Source organism: Periophthalmus magnuspinnatus, chromosome 24 (assembly GCF_009829125.3).
Source record: "Periophthalmus magnuspinnatus isolate fPerMag1 chromosome 24, fPerMag1.2.pri, whole genome shotgun sequence".
NCBI classification, from domain to species: domain Eukaryota; kingdom Metazoa; phylum Chordata; class Actinopteri; order Gobiiformes; family Gobiidae; genus Periophthalmus; species Periophthalmus magnuspinnatus.
In genome coordinates this window covers 12,061,369-12,080,412 of record NC_047149.1, presented here as the reverse complement: position 1 = coordinate 12,080,412, position 19,044 = coordinate 12,061,369, and the positions used below count along the sequence as shown (strand labels likewise).

Here is a 19,044-nt window from a genome sequence, read left to right as displayed (position 1 = left end):
GAACAGCTTGGAGTTATTGACTTAAAAGGGGGTTGGGGATAGTATTTATGTTCGGAAACAAGACGTTAGATATTAGCAACTATAGCTACATTGCCCCAAGCTGACCATATGGATAACAAGCAATTTCCTCGACTAGCTTGGGTTATTTTTCCAGCTAAATTGAGTGCTTTACTACCACTACTACTATTACTGCTGCTATTACTACTACAACTACAAGTTAAAAATACATCACTGACTTTCTCTTAAGTGTTGTAAGCTTAACCATAGAATTGATGTTGTTGATTTAAATAGTTGTAAGGCCCTAACCTATTGTTCTCCTTTCACACCCACATCACTCTCTTAAACCAAAGTGAGCTCCAAAAATCAATACCTGCTAAGAAATGTCAAATTAAGTGCCAGACAAGTGGGCGGAGCTTGTAAATCTACCAGTTTGACCCTATCGGCTTCTGTGAGGTTAAACAAATGTGCGAGCAGGCTGCGCAAATGAGAGAGGAGGGCACGCCACATCCGTCACAGGCTTGTTAGATAGTTAGCTTCTTGGCGTGCGCGCTCACCGAGGCAGCAGACAGGGCAGCTTGGCGGGACAGATGGCCTCTCGGTGCAGGGCGGGCTTCATTTGTGAACCATGGTCTCCCCTGTGCACCCCTCCTCACCCAACGCCACATGACCCCGCCCCTCTTGGCTCCCACAGCACGTGCGGACCAGACAGGAGGGAGAGGATGAGATAAGGGATGGTTGATGGTTGATGGGTGATGTGATGGGGGTGGGGGTGGGCATCATGCAGCAGGGATTATAAAAAACAGAAGTGAAAGTTAAATCTCTAGGAAATCTGTCTGGTTGTGACTTGGCCCTGACAATTTGTATAATTTGTTATGTAAGACCATAACATCATTGAGATCTAGTTACCAGCTTGTTTTTATTGATTTTATTTTAACAGTTTGAATCCCTCGCCACAAAATAATATATATTATTTCAATATTAAAAGGACACACAGTACAGTATTGAAGTTGGTTTTGTTTCTTTCACACATGTTTAACACACTATCACTGCATATTTAGGCTGAGTTCTTCTCTCAGACAGAAAACTCTCCATGTGATATCCTTGTGTGGTAATGCAGAAAGTGCTCTGCTGTGATTTTAAACTCCATGCACCTTCTCTAGAATCACTTGGATAATTTCAGCCCTGGAATTGCCAATCTCTACTGAACTAAAGGTAAAACTACCGCTTCATGACATCACAAGGTGGAACAAAGCATTTTGAGCTTTAGAGATATAGCCAGACTAATAATAAAGTGTTACTCAAACCTGTGTGAATGAAACAAAACACAACTCTGAGTATGTGTTTGATGAGGTAACAACATTATAACATGTATAAAAGCTCACAAGAGTTAATTTTGCGTAATACAGGACCTTTAATATGTGGTACAATATATTCACCCAGCACACATCATAGCAGGTGTAACAGTGGGGGTAAAGTGTCTTCTCATTGGTTGATATTTGACTGTAATGGTCCTTTGTCCTGTCTCTGTCTGAGTGATGGGCACACACCATCTGTCCCCTAGCCCCTCATTTTGGCTGCTCACACACCATAGTCCCATGTCATATTCAGCATAAAACAGTATTGGAGCAGGAAATAAAAATGAAACACGATATTTCAAAGTAAATTAATATTCATATATATATAATAAATACTGAATCTAACCATCATGGCCAATGGTTGATGAAACTAAATAGAAAATCCTCTTAAACAGCAAGTGTGCTCTACAGGCTTTTGAAATTGTTATCTGAGCTATGCGTTTTCTTCTGTACCTCAGCTTAATCAACCTCTCCGAATTCATTATCATCTTGTGGTTAATGGCTTTCACTAATAGATTTTGTATCTCCTGTAGCAAACGTAAAATGGACCATATACTTTTAATGGACTATAAATTACTGTATATTGTCTTGCATCTCTCCTGGACATACTACTTACATTGGTGCAGTCAACCCTTCGAGGCTGTTGTATGGAAATCCAGAAGACTTTTGGGGGAGGGGCTTCCACTTTGTAAACAGACAATTTAGTTGGTGTCAAACGCATTAGTCACGGCTCTCAGATCAATCCAATCTACTTTTCGTTTTGCCCTTGAGGTGCTATGTTTTATATTGAAATGACTTTGTGGTACGAGTTCATAAAGGATTTTGAATTTAGAAATGGGTTTAGGATTAAGGAAAAAAACGAAATATTTTGTTGGTTTGTTTTATAAAAAGATTTGATAGCTGTTTATCCATTTATGCATAAAGATAGTTAAGTGTTTCCAAACTTGGCACGCATGTTTGCATTTTAATCTTGATATATATATATTTTTTATCTAATCTGGATTAAGGGGTTAATCTCATTATTAGACACAGGGGATTGATACTTGAGTGGTATTTGCTTTGAGGATGGACATAATCTGAGCATCAAGTGGGAAGTGTGCCAGCGATTGTCTGGTCAAACAGAAATAGAAATGGTGGTGTTTCATATGTTTGCATCCTTCTATGTATGGACTGTTTAAAATTAATTTGCATATTTATAAAGTATGTAGATAAAGTCACTGAAATCAAATAAAATAAAACCTTGAGCAATGGTATATGTCTACTTAATACAGAATAAAATGCTTACACACTTATACACACACCATCCAAAACTGCTTCTATATGGAAATAAATTCATAAACATTTTTACATATCCCCTCATGTCTTTGTCTTCACAGTGCCAGCTCTCCCAGGCTCTGAACGGCGTTTCAGACAAGGCCAAAGACGCTAAAGAGTTCCTGGTCCAACTGAAAAACCTGCTTCAACAAATACAGGTAAGGCTACTCCTACCCAATTTAGATTAATCATGAAAACATACTTATACACAAGTCAACATTGTGCGGTGCTTGCAAGATCTGTGCTGGGCTGTGTCCCTGTTACATAATAATATGCTAAACATATGTTAAGTATGTACTGATTAAAGACGCTGAAGAATAATGATTTCTAGCAAACAGATTATCTTCATTCCCAAGTGCCGCATTCTTTTTATGTTTTCTAGGCTGTAACTTTAAGTATTAATTGCAAGATTGAGAAAGATACTGGTAGAAAGCCATTCATTAACACATGATTATGTAATTAATTTAAGTTGTATTCATTGCTCCTAGTTCAAAATCCTTGGTTCCAGTTTGCACCGTCTAATAACAAGATAGATGTTAGCCATTGACTGTATAAAGAAGAGGACTAAGTGAGTCAGTCAAATGAAGCTCATCGAGGCCAGCGAAATTGCAGGCCGGCAAATTTGGAGCCAATTTGCACATTAGGAATTCTAACCGTCAGTATCATAGAAACCAAAGAGCCAATCCAGCTGCTGAAGGTAACGCTCCGTCCCACCTGCGCCGCTGGTTTAGCAGAGAGCAGACCTTTTGCTAATGTGACCTCAGGGAAAGAAGTCACCTGATTTGTCCGTTATTAATGTTCATATGTTGAGCTACGGACACAATAGCAAAATCAAAATATCAGGATTATGTAGAGCGGGTTAAATGGAACATTTTAAGACCAAAGTGATGAGTCTGATAGCAGTAGTTATAGAGAGAGACGACAATATTTCAGTATAAAGTGAATTGGAGCCAGAGTCGACGGAGCCGGAAGCACGCCCATGATCACTTCCTATTTGGAATTACCGTGACTGGCAGTTGAAAGTTGGGAAACATGCTTGACACTCAAACTCATAACACTGAATAATTCGGATGTCAAGAATAACTATGGACTGCTGCAAACCATTTAAAATGAACTAGACCCAGTAGCCTACAGCCCCTTTAACTCAGTGGCAGACAGTAGATTGGAAATGACTATTATCAGAGTCTGGATCTCCTCTGCTCTTATCACACAGCTCAGCGCTTCTTGTTTAAATGCAAAATGTCTTTATTGAATGTGCAGTGTTTCTATTTAACATTCAGGGCAGATCATCTCAAAACGAAACCATGCACCCGCTCTAGATTGTTGGTCCACACTCATGCATCATTGTTGTCTACCTTCGATCGCTATAATTGGACACTTGAACTTTATCCCAGCTGAAATAAAGTTATGTGCACAGAAGAATTTAATGTGTGATGCGTGAAGTAAGTCCTAAACCAATCATAATAAAAGGGTGCCGTAACAATATCCAAATAATGGTACATCCCTTTGTTGCAGCATTTGGTATGGAAGCTAACTCTGTTCAGGTAACCAAATATGTAATATACTGTATGGTTCTGGTGTAAGGAAACACGCCAAATTTCTTCTGGCTGTTTATTTTCTGAACACAAGGGCTACTGTAGGTCGCAACTCACACCAAAACAAGAGCAAAACAACAACAGTCTCAACTCACTTGAGCAAGTCTCCAAAATAGGCCAGTAACAGATGAATAAAACTTTCATATCAACTTGTCGGCATAGCAACCAAGTGTCACATACAAAAGCAGTTACATTAACAACAACACAAAAACAGTTACAAGAATAACAACATGTGTAATCTCTGAACTAAACACAAAATATCAGATCATTACAATATATTGAACTTATCTGTGTATTTATTGTACATTTTTTCAATTCTCAAAAAATCTCTTGAAAAACTGCATTTTTACAGTGAGCAAGATTTCCTTACCCACAGATCTAACCTGTGACTTGGCTGGGTGGTGTTAGCTAGCATTCAAGGCAAAACAATAACATGCTTTTAACCAAGCATTTTGAGATTTTGATGTATCATAGATGCTTTCGTGGTTGGGCTTGCAGAAGTAGCTGTGATGTTGCAGCCTGTGTGCAACTGACAGACCTTGTGGGCGGGATCAGCTGTGTGTACAGAATGGGAGCTCATATTTTATATTCTGTGCACATCAAAGTCAGAGCAAAACCAAAAATATATAGACAACTGCGTGAATCTGCCTCTTGATAAAATATGGCTTAAAAAAGCCAAGATTTTTCTTAGTCAAAATCAAAATAATTATGTGGTAGTAGCTGCTTTTGTAGCCACATGTGCCCTGGGGCAGAGTGACACCTTCTACCTCACAAGTGCCACCAACATTCATACAAGACCCAAGATAAGATCTTCATATTGGTTTTACTGTGACCATAAGGAATCCTCTATAACAGACTTTACCATATAATAAGATATATGACCACTGCTCTAAACCTCATCTGTTTACTTGCAATCAACAAATGATCAGATCTCTATTTGATTCAAATCAGCCCTAATTTAAGACCATTACTCCTGTCAATACTAAATACATGCTTTATAATTAAAATGTATTCTTATTTTTGACAGGCAAATGAAAACCCATTCTCCATTCATGTTCTCTGCATACAAAATACAATTATAGCAATTCTTCTTTCTCCTGCCTATTGTCTTACCCCAGAGCAATATGCAGCCACCGTATACTGCCTGAATATAAAAAAGTAATCTTGGTGAAATTAAAAGCCAAAATCTCATCTTACCCACAGGGGAGTACCGTCAGCAAGCAGCATATTGTAAACCTCTGTGACCGCATGGTCGTTCACTACACCAGATAATAGAGTTGTCATATTTGCATTTTGAGAGGAAAGCAGCAGCTTTATTTCTGTTGAAATAATTAATGCTGTGTCGAAAATTTTATGCCAGGAAAACAAAAATAGCTCATGATCTCAGTGAGAAATTATCATAAACACAAATAAACAGAAAGTGTGTGTGTGGGTGTGGGGGTGTGTGTGGGGGTGTGTGGGGGTGTGTGTGTGTGTGTGTGCAGATTACGGAAATGATTGAAAAGTAGGTCTGTGTTGTTTGTAATGTACTAAATAAAGACTTGGAAATTAAAGCAGCATTGCTGCCACTTGCTTGCAACATACAACAAACTGTTATTGTCTTACGTCCACTTGATTCACACTTGGTACTTCAGACTGACACCTCACCACAGCCATAACACCAGCTGATTCAAACTACTGAAGGATAACTGAGATAGGGCTGTTAAAAAATAATGCAATATGTTCAGTTAAAGGTAGACCATGTAAATTTTGCACCACCTTCTTGTCTCCATGGAGATGTTTTCCTTTGGCTAAAATTACATTAAAGAAGACCTTTTTTGCTTGTGTCTGCTCTATAGCTATAATCTATGACACCCGTGGATCATTATATTATAATTTGCACATTTTAAATCACAATATTCATCTAAAACAACTTCAAAGAAACAAGCCTGCTGACTCCTCGACAACAAAGAGTCAGCAACTCCTATGGATAGCTGCAGATCACACTAGCGAGTAGCTGATTTGTTTTCATTTGTACCGCAGTGACTATGCAATGCTACCAAATCCTATGTGTATCATCGATTAAGAAAATTAAATTGGGGAACAAAGTAAGTATCTCTACTTACTTTGTTCCCCAATTTAAGTGAAAACTGGGATTGATCGGCAATGGCGTTTTGAAAATAAGCAATTAAAGATTGCTCAAACATTAACGAATCACTCCAAATTCAACTTTGGGTGAGTAAATTGTGACTTGAAACAACTATATCATGGTTAAAAGCTCTGAAAAGTCGATTTTGCATAATAGGTCTGCTTATCTTCATGGAGATGATGCACCACCAGGACAAATTACAGGTCAAATGAGAAGAGTGGGGACCCTGCTATTCAGGTTATTTTTGATTAACATTTGTAATGTTAATCAAACAAGATGTTTAAAGTGATATTATGGAATATTGCAAGCAAAGCAATACGATCCTCATGGAGACAAGATGGTGGAAGTTGGCAAAATGTGTTACTAGTCAAACTGTTTCACACACACAAAAATACAGAGACACAACCAGACAAAATTTTCTCCAATCATTTTCAACATATTTTGCAGTCTTAACAGGTGTCGTTTCTGCAGTATATGGTATTTTGTATATTTTTATATGTGTGACTGTGTTTGTTGCAGGAGAGTGGAGTGGAGTTTGAAGCCTGCGTTGTCGCCCAGTGCGATTCTTTGATCGAGGCATTGACGAGACAAAAGGCCAAACTGCTCACCAAAGTCACCAAGGAGAAAGAATACAAGCAAAAGGTGAGGGAACGCTCTCCAGGCAGCTAATCAAGTATACTGCTATGTACTACAGAATGTACAGCTATTGTAATTATAGTGCCAAGTTCTTTTGAGTAGGATTTCATTACGGCTAAACAAATGGACATGAGTTTTGTTATACACACAAATTGTCTTATCGATTCTACAACTGTCTTTTTGACTTGCCAAGTGAAGTACTGAGATACCCATCAAAGCATACTTAGCCGTTTTAGCTTTTAAAATGACTATAGCTGTCAGCTTTTGAAATTCAACAAAGCCGACAGCTATAGTCACCCCTGCGCTTTGGGTTTATTCACGTTTGTGGTAAGTCGTGCCTCGATGATGTAGATACAAAATGATGAGTTGTGCAGCCGAGGAACACGCACATGTATTGCTGCAGAATATTTTACCAAAAACAAAAATACTAATACTAACAAAAATATTAAATACTTTCTGCCGCTACAACATAATCCTAAAGCAGATATTCCAGTCTTCTTGAATAACATAGCAGCGTGGTATAAATGGGTTTCATGAAATCTCAAAATGTACCTGGAAAACCAAAATAACTGAATCCTGTGTAGTGAGAGCGTCACATGTGGCCAGGGGGAGGAGAGACAGCTGTTCTCATAATCTTTTATAGGATATTCAAATTTACCAGTGTAATCATCATGTATATGTTATGGCTGTGCTTATGTCCTGGTTTAGTACAGGTTTAGTCCGGGTTTAGTCCTGGCTTTAGTCACAGTTCAGTCTAAATATGCGTCGTGTGTGCTATTGTATTTTTCACACATTTCTGCTAAGGGTATAGCACTGATGGTGGATGTCTGTTTTTGTATACATTTATGTGATCACCGTCTCTATATACAGTTATATTAGTTATAGCTATATTATCTTTGTAAAGAAAATAACACTGTAGAACATTTTACATTAAATAGCATCAGCAGTATTTCTGATTCCTCATATATCTGTGTGGACTGCAAAATACTAACTCCCACTACCCAAAATTACACACTGCGTCCCCAATGCATCGTGGGATTGAATACAGCTGGTGTTTATTTTGGCTCAGGGCTTATGTAACTGCAGTTCAAAGAAATCACATTTTTTCTGCTTCACACCAAGATGAGTGGAGAAGACTGTCGATTTTGGTCTATTTTTGGCAAGTCACCAAACTAAAAGGCTATCTAGAGATATATTTCTAGAATTACAACAAATAATATGTATGATTCTATTGATTAAAAACAAAATCAACTATTAAAAACATATCTTTTATGAGTAAATCTCTTGATATTGGAATGTGCAGTGTATTTACATCAATGTCTTGTTGATTCTTGCAGTGTTAAACTAAGGACTCACTACAGATCTATGCATGCGACCAGACAAAGATGATGCTTAACACATATATAACACATACAATACATTTATAGTCTCCCATTTAATCAAATTTGCCCACAACTCTTTACCAGCAATTTGACCAACATCCATCAGTGATCTTTACATACAGATTCCTCATAATCTCCAGTCAGTTTTATCCTCTTATATCTTATTATAGTGCCATATAAAAAGAGTTGAATGGATATTTGCTGGATGATCCCTGATTTCCACAGTGTGAGACGAGTGTTGGCAGTGTCTTCGTCTGTCACATCAGGGCTCCTGGCTCAGGCTCCTGTCCTGTCTCCGCCCACGGATCACATGCTCCAGTCTACACAGGCCCATTCACACAGAGCGGACCTGTCCTTATGCTTGCCTGCCGCTAGATTAATCACATTTGGCTCTCATCTAGTCGTATTTAATGAAATCATATATAATAACTAAATATTTTGACCTTTACATTTGTGTGTAAATCGTTATTGTCCTGTTTTTGTGTTTTCTAACTTAACTATGCCAACTGAATAAGTAAATTAGAATGAGATTTACTTAAAAATGTGTGTTTCATCAACAACTATACACAATTGCAAACAAATTATAACATACATATGATATTATACATACATGCATTTAATTAAACGATTCAGCCTCTTTTCTTTTTTACTTTAAGTTGTTTTAACCATGCTCTTATCTCCATGTTTATCTTTCCTGATTTCTCACCGTGTACAGATAGTAGTTGACATCTAAATAATTAACTGTGCTATCTCATTAACCATTGAGTAAACTAAAGCACTAATTACCAGGACTCCATCTAATTAGCTTTCTGAATCATTTAGGCAGCCATAGGTTAATGCTATAATTAATTTACCCAGTGTCAATGCGTTTTATCTCCACTCTCATGCCTGTCACATTACATGTAGTAGCATATTATAAACGTGCATATATATTCATTAGCATTCTCTGCAAGTAAGATGCTAATTGCTAATATATTGTCCAGGTAAAATAACGGGCCTATAGCTAGATAAGACGCTTCACTGGATTTCAATTAGCCTGGAATGACTTGCTCTGACATCTATCCAAATCCAATACCGCAGAGTCTATCAGGGAAAAGGGAGAATACACATTTATAAGTAGAGCTAGTACTAAGGAACACATGTCTGCTAACGTCTGATAAGGTATTAGCATAACACTTCCCAAGCGTACTTTCTTCATTGGTTTGCTTTCTCTTGTTTCTAAATTAGCTTGCGTCTGACATTGAACCTTTTTTTTTTTTTTAAATCATCACTAAATTACTGTTAATCCAGTTGTTTTTGCATTACCATGGACACTGTATTTTTGTCTTTATTGCTAACGCCTGTGTAATCCCTCAGTTGTCCAGGTGTGATCCATAGTAAAAGCCCAAGTTAAATCTGTCAACTGGACAAAACTTTGTAGGAGTAAAGAAGTTTCGCTGCTCATCCAAACCGCTTCTTCAGTTCTGGTCAGATTGCTGGTGAGCACTGCCTTATATCTATCTGAAGGGAGGGGCTAACTACACTGAAACTGTAAACAGCCATTGTTTACAGTTTCAGCCTTATCCATTCAACCTTTAATGGCCCTACCGGTTTTCTCTATTTTTCCCTTTGTTTCCTTTGTTTGCTTTAGGTCTGAGGATGCAATTATAAATAGGGGACAGATGATGTCTCAGGACCCCATTCCTGTTCAAGGAGGGATTGTCTTTCCTAACAAAAATAGCTTCTTTAACTCTCCTCTCAAACCATTTCTTTTCTCTGGCTAAGATCTGTATAAGGCAGTATCCATCAGCAGTCTGAACAGAACTGAAGATGTGGCTTGGAGGAGCAGCGAAATGTCTTCACTCCTACAACCTTTTGTCCAGTTGACAGATTTAACTTTGGCTTTTACCCTTTATTGCTAATGTAACATGTGTTTTGTGTGTTTTAGGTGGTAAGAGACCAGATCACTCACTGCACCATGAAGCTGAGACAGACCACTGGGATGATGGAGTACTGCCTGGAGGTCCTGAAGGAGAATGATCCCAGTGGCTTCCTACAGGTAAATCTTATACAGTATTTGTGTCATTTGATTTTCTTAACAAAAATGTATCATTATTAATCATTCATAAAAATGTTATGTGAAACTTGTAGTGTGGCCTCTATTCTCATCAACTTGTTTTATTTTATACAAATGTAATGCAACTATTTATAGTAACTTTGAATTAACTTCAAAATATAGTTTGAACAAGTTATTCTACACATTTGTTGAAAGCAGACCTACAAGGAGACCTGCAAAATTGACTTTTCAAAGCTTAACCATGTTATAGTTGTTTTCCCTTCTCATTTACTGACCCAAAGTTGTATTCAGAGTCATTCGTGCATGTCTGAGCAATCTTTAGTCACTTATTTTCAAGATGCCATATTGCAGATCAACTCCTGTTTTCGCCTCCACCGGTACATGGGCCACTGCTCCTCATTCCTCAATTTTGTTTCCTTAATCTGTGATACACATAGCATTCAGAAACTTCATATAATCAGTTTGGTACAAATGAAAAAAAATCCATTACTCTCTGCAGCAATCCATCGGAGGTGCCGACAGCTACAGCTCTTTGTTGTGCTGATGTTTACGATGACATCAGCTCCCACTGGGTGTTCTCAATTATAACTATACAGCAGACACAAGCGAAATATAGATCTACTTTAAAGTCAACATTTCATTTTTGAGTGTACATTAATTTAAAGCTAGAAAACAATTAAAATGTGACCATCAGGCGAGGGAGGCTGGCAATTTTCCAGGGCAAAATTACTTATAAAATTTATTATTTTGCAGACCTATGTGAACTGTTATGTGGAGCTGAATATTGTATAGACATGATGTTAACTGTTAACAATCACAAATGTGAATAGTGAAAAAAATCAAAGATAGATTCACAAATGGTGTTGGTGGTGTCTGACATTTGAACCGGGACAGAAAATTGAAGATAAGTACTGCACTGACAATTCCAGCTATCAGCAGCCCCTAAAGATCAATACCTCATCAATACTTATAGATCAGTGGAGGCTGAGGTCAGGCTTACAGGTCAAATGTAACATGCACCTGCTCACATGGGCTATAGTAACAAGCAAGCAAGTTTGTACAGGCTGGGATCTGGGACTAGGAATATCAAATTTTGTTACTCCTATAGTTTAAGTATGCGACCCATGAATCCTGACAAATATCCATACTTTTACCCTTTTATTGTGTGATGTAAAAGTGAGTTACATGTTGGACCATCATTTCTAGAAATTTCTTATACAATTTGGGCTTTTGGTTAATTGTGAAATCACTTCATTCTCAAACAACATGAACATAAAAATATAAAAGTATTTTGTATTGAATAGTTTTGGAATTTAACATATAACAGTTGTATTCACGCGAAGTTTAGTATGTGATTGTGGTAATGGACACAGAGGATAGAGAGACGTCACAGACGCTCCTCCGGGATACACAGCTGCTCCATCTCATCTGAATATTTCATGAACTATTGATGTGTATGTGCTGCTCTATGCCTCATAATACTCACATACAGGCTTGCACATGTTTATTTATGTTACATATTTGTTATGTGTTTACACAAAATAAAATAATAATAATAATCTTAGAAAAGTCTGAAATGTTCCACAGTACTGCATTAATTTGGTCTAAATTGCATTAATTTAATTATGGTTATGTTACTCAAAATTACATAAAAACATGTCTCCTTACTGTGGACAGGGTCCGTTTCCATGGATCTGATCTGTAAGTCGGCTTGGTGACGCCATATGGCCTTCAGCATGTTCACTGATATACTGTGGAACTTTCCAGGAAAAACAGCAACATCTCCTTGGAGACAAGAAATATAATGCACTTTAAATTTCTGAATTGATAAAATTCTTGACAGAAAATTCTTGACAGAAATGCTTACTTTTTTTTCCTTCATTGTTTTTATTGAATTTTTTGCTTTATACAAATAAAACTACAAACAAACAAAAAACTCATAAAGAACACCAGCGCAGCATGGCCTATTACATCAGCAAATGAATAGCATAATAATTCTATTAGATGAATCATATCGAATGCAGCCGTTCCGACAAGATGGAAACAACAATCAACACTTACTGTCAGTATTACACAACTACCCTTTTAATTTTCAGATAGTACAGTGCATTTTCCCATTTTTTAAAAAGATTGGATGTACCACTCATGCAATATCTTAACCGTTCTGAAGTCACCATCTCAGATATTAAATTCTTCGACATTTGGACAGAGGGGGCATCATTACCAACCCATTTTTACATAGCTTTTCTACTCAGCATCAGGAGGAATTGTATGACATCTTTGTGAGCTTTCAAATCTACAGGTATAAACCCCAGAAGACAAAGCAACAGACTGGAGACAGGGTCCGCCCCATTACAGAGCCAACCTCCCTGCACACTACGTCCCAGAACGACTGTATAATCTTACTCTCCCATAAACAATGAAATCTGGTCCCCGGGACTAATTAACATTTGGGACAATTGAACTAGTGCTTTCTTTTAAAATCATTAAACTGAACACACATTGTTGTAAGAGTTTCTTGCAATAATTTTAAATAATGTACAGTGTTGTGCAGTCCGGACTGAATAAAACAAACCACATAAAAATCCAAGCGCACATTGATCCACAGACTTTTAAAGGTGATCTTGAGGCATTGATTTTGGTTTTGTTGTCTGTAGATCTCCGATGCGTTGATCAAGCGCGTGTCTTCATCCCAGGACCAGTGGGTCAAAGGGGCCCTGGAGCCCAAAGTGGCCCCTGAGTTTGACCTCAGTCTCAACACGGACGCCCTGCTCCAGACCATCCTGCAGCTGGACTTCTGCCAGGGCAAAGGTAACACAAGAGCCCAGAGATATATTTATTACCATTATGCATGCAGTACTTACTATGACAGTAATAGAATCATATACAGACTGAAAATGGATAAGAGAAGGCATTATGAGCTTTATATTGATTTTATACCAACATTAATATCAACACATTTTAATTAACAAAAATTGCTATTCATTTCCCTGATACTACAAACAAATTAACAAAACATACTCATTTGAAATAGATTTTAATCTGTTCAGAGCAATTGATAATTATTGTAGCTACATAAAAGTACATATTTAAACTAGTGACAGCCTCATGTGTTTGGAAATATCATAAAAATACTGGCCACATTTGGATTAAGAGCACAATTAGACTATATGTTAATGTAGATAATCACAAATCTACTACTGCTACCACTAGTACTACACTAGCTAATGTGGTTTTTATAGTAATGGTTTGTGTACTCTACTGCTTTCTGCTCCTATGGGCACAAGGCCAGATAAAGTGATAATGCACATTTAATATATAATCAACTGGATGCATTTTATATTTCTATACCATTTCCACTGAAGTGTGAAACTGCAATAATAATGTGGATTTGCTGCAGTTTATAATAAAAGTAGGGTCAGCTCTTCGGCTTGTGATATATTAAGACAGATTATAGAGTTACACCATGTTGTAAGAAGGAAATCCATCATATAGAGGAGTATATATTGTGTGTATGGCTTTAATAATACATATAATGATGAAGAGTGGCTCAGCTGTGGACGTGTCTCTATGTAATTTCCCATAAGAGGTACTGTGGCTTTGATCCATTGTTCTGTAGGGGATGGTCTTTTTTATGTCTTTGCAGACTCTTACGGAACAATGGAGCTTGACTTTTCTGCCTTTAATGTTACAGTTATTACATTATAGTACTTATGGTGTTATTTTGGTGCATTATTAAGTAGTACAGTTAGATTAACCTCTAGTCTCTGCAATGGTAGAAAAAAACATTTGCAAGAATTGATAAAATACAGTTATTTTCAATGTAGCTTTGAATCTTGAAATTAGAACAATGTGTCTACTAAAAATAAAGTACAAAACATTTAAATTGTTGCAGTGTCTATTGTGATCATGGGAGGTTTTGGCGGGCCAGATACAGGAACTTTACATACATACAAATAAGAGATATTAAGGATTACGTTCTCTAGCCATGCATCACTCAACAGTCCCCTCACGAATATAATATAAAACGTATACGATACAATCTCTTAAGTCCAAAGCTTTCATTTTGAATTCTATAGATGTCAGAGAAAGGCTTTAATAAAATCAGCACAACATCACAAAGACCACTGTACGTTTGTATACCAGCTTTGTCTGACACAAAAGACACTGACAGGTTAATCTGATCAACGTTTTTGAATGACACCCATAACAAAACATGTCTGCGATGACAAAATTGAACATTTTACATTTCTGTACCATTCTGCCAATCATTCCCAAGGCTTAACTAGAATAAAACTGCTTAAATACTCCCTTAGTGCCTTTCCAGATTAGGTTTTTCTCTCCATCATGACTTCTCGCCATATTCCCAGTCCAATCCCATTACGCTTGAGTGGCACGGCCGTTGTTAGCCCTGTCTTGTGGCCGTGTAATCTTGTACTGAAATGCTCAAACCCGCGTGGAATTTGCAGATGTGTTGGAGGAGAGCCCATTATTGAAACAGTTGCAGGCAGCAGACAGTGGTGAGGCAGAGGAGATGGAGGAGGCAGAGAGTCCAGAAGGTATTACCAGAACATTTATTTCACAGTAAAAGAAAAAAAAAAACCCTGTATATTCACTCCTCCAGCCGACCCTTTCACTCCTGCCCCTTTCGTCAGTCCTGGTTCAGTCTCCAAAACTCACCAGTTCTCAGTCGATCTCCTTTGCATGGTCAATGTGTCCAGGTCCTTGTAGGTCAACACTGATAAATGCGTTATATAATGATTGTATTGTATTTTGTAGCCTTCAGTACTTCTTATGTACAGTAAATATCTATGTAACATACAATACAAGTATGGAAAGAAGTGGTATAACTAGGACAGGAAGTTGAATTCCATGAATAAAAACCAATTACAGTATATTGCATTTATCTACATCTACAAGATCAAAATAAACAAAACAAGTTTAGGATCTCGTAAATGAGTTATCAGAGAATTACTTTGGGCTACAAATACAGGACCTGTAAGTGTATCACAATGTCTCCTTTTGTATTTGTGGTGACTGCAGCCTATACTCACTGTGTTCACTTTGTCACTCAGTATTATCCTGTTGTTTTTATTCTGTGTGGTGGTTATTGTCCCACTTTGGCAGCTTTTTAATGTAAGTCCAGTCCAGTATGTTATCATCCGAGTTCTGAGCTTTGTTAAAAACATGCAGTTGTTTCCAAAATCGTTCAATTCCAAAAACATTTAGCTGAAATTAGTTTGAAAATGTTATGCTGTGATGCTGCCAAAATGCCACTAATATGAACCTTTAAGAAATGCAGCTTTTCAGTGCATCTAGCTCCATGGTAACCTTTATCAGCTTAAAATATGGTTTTATAATCCCTACTTTAAGCTTACTTGGGTCTCTTAAAATGGGTGTAAGCACCATCCCACTGTCCTGTATGTCAAATCCTAAAAGACACTAAATACGTTTTGGGGGAGGTTATGGAAGATTAACAAACTATAGCAGAAAATAAGTACTAGAGCCTATTCTGAAATGACTTCTTTTTAGTGATTTTAATTGGCTGACTAGAATTATGTACAGCCTGTGTTGCCCTGCCAGTGAACCCAAAGCGTATTCACCTTTAGGGCTTTTTTATCTCTCCACAGACCTACATTAAAGCACTTTTTTGACTCCCTTTGTTGTCAAGAGACCTCTGTAGATCCTTCCTTAATACACCCCTTCCGTATACCCTTCCTCCCCAAGCCCCTATGCCCTTGATCACTCTGTTGAATCGATTCTGCCTTGTCCACAGTGGAGACCGGGCCATCGGTACCAGCAGCCCCTCTGCTGCAGCTGGAGAAGTGTTGCACCAGGAACAACAGCGCCACCCTGGCCTGGAGAGTCACTGCGCCCACTGGGAATCCTATCGAGGGTTACATCCTGGAGCTGGATGATGGAAGTGGAGGACAGTACAGGGTGAGTATAAATCATGTTTTTTTTTATATTAAACATTCACTTAAAGGTGCACTATGGATCTTTTCAATCTGCTTGTCCATGTAAAGGTTATTGCGTGGCCTGGAATGTATGGAATTAAACTATCTCTCTATTTTTTAATATACTAGTAAATTGCTCAAGAAAATAAGGTTTCAGTTTTGAGTCTGTGTTTATAATTTATGCGTTTCTTGCTACATACGTCTTTACATATGAGTGACCAGGCTATTTCTCTTTCTGTACTTTTCACTTCATGTTCACTATACTGTTCAGTTACACACATCTTACTCATACCAGTATGTTATGTTTTTTGTCTCTGTCTGTAATGGTGTATCCCGTGTCCTCAGGAGGTGTATGTGGGGAAGGAGACCGTGTGCACAGTAGACGGACTGCACTTTAACAGCTCGTACAATGCCAGAGTAAAAGCCTACAATGCCATCGGAGTGGGGCCCTACAGCAAGACCGTGGTGCTCAAGACTTCAGATGGTATGTGCAACCATGCTCGGGGAAGATAAACACACTTATACAGTTCAAATTATCTATAAAATGATCAAATAGAAATCTTCAGTGGTCAGTTGTGATGGAGATGTGAACAAATATCTTGTCAATTAAAGTCTCATAGTCCTAAAGTTTGGTTTTAAAAGATGAATACAGAAAGAAATATGTCAAGATAAAGGGTGAGCAGGATAAGAAAATGCTTTTGAACTTCAGTGGGAATAATATAAAAAGGGACAGTGACAAAATGATCCGTATTGAGACTGGGACAAGGAGAGGAGGAGTGTTCATGTTAATTACTCAGTGCAAGCCTTCAGAACAATGGGCATTACAGTCTGTTGTGCGGCTGATAACTCTCCTCCCTCCACTCTCCAGTCACTGCTCATGTAATGTGTGCTCAGAGAATCGAAGAGTCAAATGCGACACTCTCTCAGCAGCTTTGAAGGTAATATAAAGCTATGGTTAAAAACAAGAGCACATTGTGTAGGCACATAGTGTAGGCTATAAGATAAACTTCTACAATTGTGCATCTGTATTCGTGTAGTCATTATCCAACCGCGTCAAAATATGTAATGATGTATTTTATTGTCATATTATAAAGAATGTATTTTAAAAAACATGTAAAAAAGTGTGATTAAATTAAACAGATGTGTCACTATAATTACTATATCACCTTCAATACATAAAAGATGCAACAATATATTTAAGAGTCAATATATATCGTGTGTAGTTTTTGTTTATAATAGTGGGGAGATTTTAGTTATTTTTGTCATAAGATAGGATTTGAGCCTTAGAAAGTGAAAAAGTTTCTAAGTATTTGTTGTAGCTCAGACCTTTTAATGTTTTGGTCTATTAAGAAATGTTTTATTGGAATAATCGTGCTTTAAATTCAATGGCCCAAATTAGTTTCAATATTATCATTAATCATGACATCTCTATTTATCAATATACTGCGCTTCAAAATGTGTTATTGCGACAGGCCTGAATTTGCATCGAGGAAGAACAAATTCCTATATCTAATGAGTTTGAAATGGTCTGTCCTCGTCTCAGCCAATAAAACACCGGCACTAATACAAGCATTTATGTAACTGCAACAATACTGCAACTTGCCGCAACTGCATTTGACTGTTTATGTATTTTTCTTTTATAACATTTTTCAAACACATTGAATTTCACTCCTGTATATAAAATGTCCTATAAATAAAGAATGTTGAAGTGTATATGAAGTGTTTTTTTCCTTTTCCTTCCTTTTTCAGTGGCCTGGTTCACCTTTGACCCCACCTCTGCTCACCGCGACATCGTTCTGACCAATGAAAACCAAACAGTGACCTGCAGCAGCTACGACGACCGCGTGGTGCTGGGGACTGCTGCTTTCTCCAAGGTACTGAAACCAATATTTTCACATACGCTATACATGAAGGTGTCGCCCTTTTGGAAGATTATCAGTATTCCTACATTTATCCTGTCTGTGTTATTCTCACTGCATGAATGAAATGTGTGGTATTGTAACTTCAGGGCGTACACTACTGGGAGGTGACCATCGATCGCTATGACAACCACCCCGATCCTGCGTTTGGGGTGGCCAGGATCAACACGATGAAAGACATGATGTTAGGGAAAGATGACAAGGCTTGGGCCATGTATGTGGACAACAACCGCTCCTGGTTCATGCACAACAACTCACACACCAACAGGTAGGAACTCAAGCGTCTTTAATGTTTTTATAAAAGAGGAGAATCTCAACTTATAAAACTAAGATTTATTTTAGGTTAACGCACCCTGAACTGAGCAATTTTTGTCAGGGTAACAATGTAAAGACACAAATAAAACATCATGTACATTGGCCTATACTTTCCCACTTTCCAAAATCAATGTGTCATATTTTTTTTTAAATAATTGGACCTTGTATTCTTGGGGTTTAGTTTTCTGTCATATGCAACATGTAAAGACTTTTTTCCCATTCAAAAAATATAATATTTTGTTTTAAATTGTTAATAATTATGGCAACGGTCCCAATTTTGTATCATTCTGAAGCCCATGGATAGGTTTAAACTTCATCTTTAAACACGTAGCCTGCTCTAAGAAATGTTTTAATAATAATAATGTTGTGACAAATAAAACACATTTC

General features: G+C 37.5%; 1 protein-coding gene across 9 annotated transcripts in view; it reads left to right on the top strand.

Annotated features, from left to right (window-relative positions):
- The window catches only part of LOC117392810 (E3 ubiquitin-protein ligase TRIM9), a 32,608-nt gene that overhangs the window by 11,804 nt on the left and 1,760 nt on the right, over nucleotides 1–19,044 (top strand). The window contains exons 2-10 of one of the 9 annotated variants that reach the window (XM_055232302.1): nucleotides 2,732–2,827; nucleotides 6,912–7,034; nucleotides 10,338–10,448; nucleotides 13,124–13,277; nucleotides 14,936–15,025; nucleotides 16,243–16,406; nucleotides 16,769–16,907; nucleotides 18,173–18,297; nucleotides 18,432–18,610. In XM_055232302.1, the coding sequence (XP_055088277.1) occupies nucleotides 2,732–2,827; nucleotides 6,912–7,034; nucleotides 10,338–10,448; nucleotides 13,124–13,277; nucleotides 14,936–15,025; nucleotides 16,243–16,406; nucleotides 16,769–16,907; nucleotides 18,173–18,297; nucleotides 18,432–18,610 (1,181 nt within the window). Of the gene's footprint in view, nucleotides 1–2,731; nucleotides 2,828–6,911; nucleotides 7,035–10,337; nucleotides 10,449–13,123; nucleotides 13,278–14,935; nucleotides 15,026–16,242; nucleotides 16,407–16,768; nucleotides 16,912–18,143; nucleotides 18,298–18,431; nucleotides 18,611–19,044 lie in introns of all 9 variants that reach the window. The other 8 variants (XM_055232306.1, XM_055232308.1, XM_055232305.1 and 5 more) reach the window with 8 other exon arrangements.